The 7,616-nt window shown below is 43.3% G+C and overlaps 1 protein-coding gene across 1 annotated transcript; it reads right to left on the bottom strand.

The window, feature by feature from the left end:
* Positions 1–6,021: 6,021 nt before the first annotated feature.
* LOC111962280 (anoctamin-10-like) lies at positions 6,022–7,570 on the bottom strand. Its single transcript, XM_023985251.2, has 3 exons — positions 7,424–7,570; positions 6,992–7,108; positions 6,022–6,884 (listed from the first exon to the last, which is right to left on the bottom strand). The coding sequence occupies exons 1-3, from the start codon at positions 7,568–7,570 to the stop codon at positions 6,876–6,878; spliced, it is 273 nt and encodes a 90-aa protein (XP_023841019.1). The 3' UTR covers positions 6,022–6,875.
* Positions 7,571–7,616: the final 46 nt, after the last annotated feature.

Genomic DNA, 7,616 nt, shown 5'->3' with positions numbered 1-7,616 from the left:
AAATACTTGTTCTCCCCACTGTATGTGTTGAGGGTCAGTGTGGTGTTGCCTACCCTCACCCCCTGGGGCTGGCAGTATGCAAATTGGAGTGGGTATAAGGTGTCTGATATGGTGTTGATGTATGTCATGACCAGCCTTTCAAAGCACTTCATAATTACAGATGTGAGCGCTACAGGGTGATAGTCATTTAGGCAGGTTACCATGAAGCTGTTGGTAATAAGGACAGTGGTTGTCATCTTGAAACATGTTGGGATTACAGACTGGGACAAGGAGAGATTGAAAATGTGAGGACACTTGCCTGATGGTCAGTGCATGCTTTGAGAACGTGTCCATTTACATAAGTATTCAGAACCTTTACTCAGTACTTTGTTGAAGCACCTTTGGCAGCGATTACAGCCTCGAGTCTTCTTAGGTATGACGCAACAAGCTTGGCACACCATTCTTCTCTGCAGATCCTCTCAAGCTCTGTCAGGTTGGATGGGGAGCGTAGTTGCACAGATATTTCCAGGTCTCTCCAGAGATGTTCGATCGGGTTCAAGTCCGGGCTCTGGCTGGGCCATTCAAGGACATTCAGAGACTTATCACAAAGCCACTCCTGCGTTGTCTTGGCTGTGTGCTTAGGGTTGTTGTCCTGTTGGACGGTAAACCTTCGCCCCAGTCTGAGGTCCTGAGCGCTCTGGAGCAGGTTTTCATCAAGGATCTCTCTGTACTTTGCTCTGTTAATTGTTCCCTAGATCCTGAGTAGTCCCCCAGTCCCTGTCGCTGAAAAACATCCCCACAGCATGATGCTGCCACCACCATGCTTCACCGTAGGGATGGTGCCAGGTTTCATCCAGCCGTGACGCTTGGCATTCAGGCCAAAGGGTTCAATCTTGGTTTCATCAGACCAGAGAATCTTGCTTCTCATGGTCTGAGAGTCTTTAGGTGCTTTTTGGCAAACTCCAAACGGGCTGTCATGTGCCTTTTACTGAGGAGTGTTATCCGTCTGGTTGGTGGAGGGCTGCAGAGATGGTTGTCCTTCTGGAAGGTTCTCCCATCTCCACAGAGGAATTCTGGAGTTCTGTCAGAGTGACCATCGGGTTCATGGTCACCTCCCTGACCAAGGACCCACTCCCCCATTTGCTCAGTTTGCCTGTGCAGCCAGCTCTAGGAAGAGTCTTGGTGGTTTCAAACTTCTTCCATTTAAGAATGATGAAGGCCACTGTGTTCTTGGGGATCTTCAATGCTGCAGAAAGTTTTTTGTTCCTTTCCCAGGTTTGTGCCTCGACACAATTCTGTCTCGTAGCTCTACGGACAATTTCTTCGACCTCATGGCTTGGTTTTTGCTCTTTAACTTCTCTGCGCTACGGATCCCTTTTACGGGATCATTTTCCTAAACAACCGCTGAATTGCAGGGCGCAAAATATTACTAAAAATATTTATAATCATGCAATCACAAGTGAAATATACCAAAACACAGCTTAGCTTGTTGTTAATCCACCTATCGTGTCAGATTTTAAAAATATGCTTTACAGAGAAAGAAATCCAAGCTTTTGTGAGTGTATCAATCAATGCTAGAACAGCTAGCCCCAAATTAGCATGGTCACGAAAGTCAGAAAAGCAATAAAATGAATCGCTTACCTTTGATCATCTTCGGATGTTTGCACTCACGAGACTCCCAGTAACACAACAAATGTTATTTTTGTTCGATAAATATTACTTTTATAACAAAAAACGCCATTTGGGTTGCGCGTTATGTTCAGAAAACCAAAGCCTCGTTCCGTTCGACGAAAATTACAAAAAGTATGCGTAATGGTCGTAAAAACATGTCATATGTTTTTATAATCAATCCTCAGGTTGTTTTTAACAAACATAATCGATAATATTTCAACCGGACCGTAACCTATTCAATAAGAGAGAAAAGGAAAATGGAGAGCTACCCCACTCGCGCGCAGGAACTATTCAGAGGACACCTGACTACTTTTGAAAAATCTCGGTCATTTTTCCAAATAAAAGCCTGAAACTATGTCTAAAGCCTGGTCACAGCCTGAGGAAGCCATTGGGAAAGGAATCCGGTTGATACCCCTTTAAATGGAAGAAAGACGGGCCAGGAAACACAGATTAAAAAATAATAATAATAACTTCCGGGTTAGATTTTCTCAGGTTTTCGCCTGCAGAATCAGTTTTGTTATACTCACAGACAATATTTTGACAGTTTTGGAAACTTTGGCGTGTTTTCTATCCTAATCTGTAAATKATATGCATATTCTACGATCTGGACCTGAGAAATAGTCCGTTTACCTTGGGAAGGTTATTTTAAAAAAAATTATCTGACCCCTAGCGTCAAGAGGTTAAATTGTTTAACTTGGGTCAAAGATTTTGGGTAGCCTTCCACAAGCTTCACACAATAAGCTGGGGGAATTTTGGCCCATTCCTCCTGACAGAGCTGGTGTAACTGAGTCAGGTTTGTAGGCCTCTTTGCTCGCACACGCTTTTTCAGATCTGCCCACAAATGTTCTATATGTTTGAAGTCAGGGCTTTGCGATGGCCACTTCAATACCTTGACTTTAAAATGAGTTTTAATGACTCCAACCTAAGTGTATGTAACCTTCCGACTTCCACTGTAGACCTCCGGAACTGGTGCACAGAATGAGCAGCAGTACGGGGGGAATCCGTGACAGTATTGTGTGTAGATTGAGGATTTTTATTTTATTTAATACATTTTAGAATGAGGCTGTAACGTAACAAAATTTGGAAAAAGTCAAGGGGTCTGAATACTTTCCGAATGCACTCCTTGATGGGTTATACTAAATTCTTTCAACTACTAGCTTCCTTGTTTGATTATGGCGGGGCAATGTGCCAGATGATGGCATACCTTAGCTCTCTGTTGTTTATGACTGAAGGGTCCTCTGTTCTGAGACCAGTGTCTCAGCAGATCCTAGAGGATATGTACAGTATGCTGTATGACATCAATCGTTCATTACCAGCCATTTCTAAGTCAAAGAATAACAGAATGATCTACAGTTCAGTACAGTACATTAACATGACTATAAAAATATAAATAGTAGGTTTAGAAGAAAAATGGGTTGGCTCAAAAACAAATAAGACAAGTGATCATTAGAATTATACAGGTATTTATTTACAGATATATCTGCTTTTGCATAGACATTTACAATTCCAAAATAAAACTTCAATCTATATTGTGGTAAACAGACTTGGAAAATTATTTAAATGCATAATTTAGAAGATATAGTTTCACTTGACAGAATCAAAGTTGTTTATAAATATACAGTGCCTATAGAATGTCTACACCATTCCCTTGGATTTCATCACATTTTATTGTGTTACATAGTGGGATTCAATTGGATTTAATTGTCTTTTTTTGTCAACGATCTACACAAAATACTCTCATGTCAAAGTGGAAGAAAAATGTTCTATATATTTTAATATTAATGAAATATAAAACACTAATATACCTTGATTAGATAAGTATTCACCCTCTTGAGTCAATACATGTTAGAAACACGTTTGGTTGCAATTACAGCTGTGAGTCTTCTTGGGTAACTCTCTTTCCCCTCCTTGCCTCTTTTGACCTCACCATTTCCTAGTCCCCTCCAACTATCCTACTAACCTCAAGACAACCCCCCTCCAAGTCTTTGATCACTACTTTGTTTCCTTTCGTGTCTCTCTTTCCTCCAACTCTGGCCACTCAGTCACTACGCCAATGGGCATGTGCCGTTGCAATCTTCACTCTCTCTCTCCCACTACTTTCTCTTCTTTTATCCTATCATCTATCCCTTCTGCTAAATCCTTCTCGCTCCTGTCTCCTGATTCTGTCTCTTTGACTCTACTCTCCTCCCTTTCCGCATCCTATTACTCGCACAATCCGCTTTCCTCCCGGCCGACTCGGCCCTCCCCTCCTGCTCCATGGCTGAGTGACTCATTGCAAGCTTACAGAACAGGGCTGCGGGCAGCTGAGCGAAAATGGAGGAAAACCTAACATCCGGACCTATCATCCTTTCACCCCCTCTCTACCTTCTCTTCCTCTTTATCTGCTGCTAAACCTACTTTCTATCACTCTAAATGTCAAGCCTCTGCCTCTTAACCTAGGAAACTATTTTCAACCTTCTACTCCCTCGTTATTCCTCCACCCTCTCCTTCTTCCTTCTCTGCAGACAACTTTGTCAACCACTTTGAAAAGAAAACTCAGCATATTGAGTCCCGCTCACACACTGGTCCCGCTCACACAGAACTACCTTACTCCTTGACTTCTGTCTCCCCTCTCTCTCCAGATGAAATCCTGCGACTAGTGAAGTCCGGCCACCTGAAAATCTGCCCGCTCAACCCCATCCCATCCTCCTTTATCTAGACCATCTCTGGAGACCTTCTTCCATTCCTCACTTCCCTCATCAACTCATCCCTGACCCTCTGACTTCAAAATGGCCAGAGTTGCTCCCCTCATCAAGAAACACCAGTCTCAATGTCAACAGTGAAGAGGCAACTCCGGGATGCTGGCCTTCTAGGCAGAGTTGCAAAGAAAAAGCCATATCTCAGACTGGCCAATAAAAAGAAAAGATTAAGATGGGTAAAAGAACACACACTGGACAGAGGAACTCTGCCTAGAAGGCCAGCATCCCGGAGTCACCTCTTCACTGTCAACGTTGAGACTGGTGTTTTGAGGGTACTATTTAATGAAGCTGCCAGTTGAGGACTTGTGAGATGTCTGTTTCTCAGACTAGACGCTCAAATGTACTTGTCATCTTGCTCAGTTGTGCACCGGAGCCTCCCACTCCTCTTTCTATTCTGGTTAGAGCCAGTTTGCGCTGTTCTGTGAAGGGAGTAGTACACAGCGTTATACCAGATCTTCAGTTTCTTGGAAATTTCTCGCATGGAATAGCCGTAATTTCTCAGAACAAGAATAGACTGACAAGTTTCAGAAGAAAGGTCTTTGTTTCTGGCGATTTTGAGCCTGTAATCGAACCCACAACATTTGATGCTCCAGATACTCAACTAGTCTAAAGAAGGCCAGTTTTATTGCTTCTTTAATCAGAACAACCGTTTTCAGCTCTGCTAACATAATTGCAATGGGGTTTTCTAATGATCAATTAGCCTTTTAAAATGATAAACTTGGATTAGCTAACACAACGTGCCATTGGAACACAGGAGTGATGGTTGCTGATAATGGGCCTCTGTAAGCCTATGTAGATATTCCATAAAAAAATCCTCCGTTTCCACCTACAATAGTCATTTACAACAGTAACAATGTCTACACTGTATTTCTGATCAATTTGATGCTATTTTAATGGACAAAAAAATAGCTTTTCTTTCAGAAACAAGGACATTTCTAAGTGACCCCAAACTTTTGAACGGCAGTGTACATATTGTCGCAGACGGCAGGGAGATGTGAGGGGAGTGGTTATTGAGGGGAGATATCTTACAGCCCACTGGCTCCACCCCTGAGCCTTATAGGGACTGCCTGCCCCGACAAGGCAAGGCTGTCGTTCATTAAGCCAGGGAGTGCTTGGGGATAAAAGAGGTAACGTCCTGCACACAGGGGCAGAGAGGGGAGAAGAAAGAGCACGGGGAGAAGAAAGAGCACTAGCTGTGTGATTACCTGTTGCGACCTGGACTGTCTGATTACCCCCCTTGTGTACCGAACTGGATTGGCTGATGATCTGAGTTTTAGGATTACCCCTGGAGAACGGAACGGACAACGAGACCAGTTTGTGGACTGTGAAATACTTTGTGAATCCCCCCCCCCCTTTCCCCAGTGTACAAAAATCACTAATAAACTCCCCATTTGAATTCTAGTTGTGCTACTGGTTCGTGTTTTGTTATTGAACTTGGTGACATGGAAACCCCACACCCTTGAGCCTGCTACAATATGAATATAATATATATTCCAACATCAAGATCATCATTAATCATTGTTTTAACATTGTAAAATATTCCAGTAAAATGTATCATGTGATCTTAGTAGGTTTATAATGTGTCTGAAGCGTACAATGTAACACTCATGAGGTGAAAGTACGTAAACCACTGTGGAGAATATATTTTTTAATGATACAGCACTTGTGTGATTAGAGCAAATTAGATACTTGCATAGTATGTGCCACACTCAAAGTCCAAAGCTACCCAGTATTTTAGAAATCTCAGACACCTTAAGCTGAAGATGCAATACTGCATTAACACAATTAACAACGCTTCTAGCTCTTCATTTGGTTTGCCTTAAGTCCCAGACCCCCGCCTCTTATATCTTCCATGAAATGAGAGACTTATAAAGCAAAGCAGGTTCAGAAAGAAAACCTGAGTTTCTGCATCAGCTGAGACTGCAACAACCAGATGCTAACAACACTTCCTACTTAATATGGCGGTCTATTTAAGCTGACCAGGTTCTGCTCACACATCCTCTGCTGCCGTTTGCTGCTACTGCTAGTATGCATTTGTTTTTCTTGCTACCCACCACCACCCCAACCTCCACCACCCCAACCTCCACCTGTTTGGTTCTGTTTTCCTTCCTGCAAGTGGATTGGTATAGTAAACCTTGCTCACTGCCTGTAGTTGTTATCTATTGACGCTTTGCTCTGACAGTGAGCTACCCTGACAGAGCACAGCCTATTGCCAAGACGTATTGTTCATATTCTCTAATAAATGGTTAAACGAATACCTGGTGTTTCCTTCCTGAACTGTATTTATGCCTGGAGAGGGAGTCCTTCAGAGGGAGAAACTGAGAGAGCTTCTCAGACTGGCTGGTTCCAGGGTTTAAGTTCACAGGCCAAACAGATGTGTCTTTATATCCTCCTGTCCGTCCTCGTTATGGCAGCTAATTCTAATGAGCCCCTTAGTCCAGACCACCACTTGAAGGGCAACAGGACACTCACTCTCCCACAGGGGCTTCATAGCGTCTGTAGGATCAAAAGGAGATGTTTGATTGTCAGATGCCAGGTTGTTCCAGTAACTGGCAGGGATTTTCTATATTATTAGTGATTATTCTTGATTAGATCATTCTTACCTGCAGCCCTAGAGCTTGCATAGAGTTAAACTCGATTTGTTCCCTCTTGATTCTGACCCAGTCAGGCTCTGCTGGTATCATAAAGGCTAGAATCATCTTGACCAGAATCAGGACATGCTGACAAACAAACACACATACACCTATGTCAGTTGTACAGATAATGATACTGTAACATTCTGTGAATAAGACAACTGCTATAAACCATATACTGTACTGTTATGAACAAGATACTGTACCTCCACCAGGAAGGCTCCCCAAACCTTACTCCCCTCCATCATACTGTACCTCCACCAGGAAGGCTCCCCAAACCTAACTCCCTTCCCTCATACTGTACCTCCACCAGGAAGGCTCCCCAAACCTAACTCCCCTCCCTCATACTGTACCTCCACCAGGAAGGCTCCCCAAACCTAACTCCCCTCCCTCATACTGTACCTCGACCAGGATGGCGACGAGTATGATGTTCTTTCCGCTGATCCCTCCCTCCAGACAGAACTCCTGGACGCGAGGGGACAGCAGCAGCAGCCAGCAGTTAGACATGACTGAGACAAAGCCCAGAACCTCAAACGCTGTCTGAAACATACACAGGCATACAATAATATGGTTACAGGTACATACAAGGACAGGA

This window comes from Salvelinus sp. IW2-2015, linkage group LG4q.1:29 (assembly GCF_002910315.2).
Source record: "Salvelinus sp. IW2-2015 linkage group LG4q.1:29, ASM291031v2, whole genome shotgun sequence".
Classification (NCBI taxonomy): Eukaryota; Metazoa; Chordata; class Actinopteri; order Salmoniformes; family Salmonidae; genus Salvelinus; species Salvelinus sp. IW2-2015.
Note: the sequence above shows the minus strand (reverse complement) of the source record. Positions and strands in the feature narration are given on the sequence as shown.

Bases quoted from the DNA above. Each gene is read 5' to 3' on its own strand.
- LOC111962280 (XM_023985251.2), bottom strand. From the start codon at position 7,570: ATGTTTCAGACAGCGTTTGAGGTTCTGGGCTTTGTCTCAGTCATGTCT. The intron at 7,109-7,423 runs GTACAGTATGAG...TTTGTTTGTCAG, and splicing joins TCGTCGCCATCCTGGTCGAG to CATGTCCTGATTCTGGTCAA.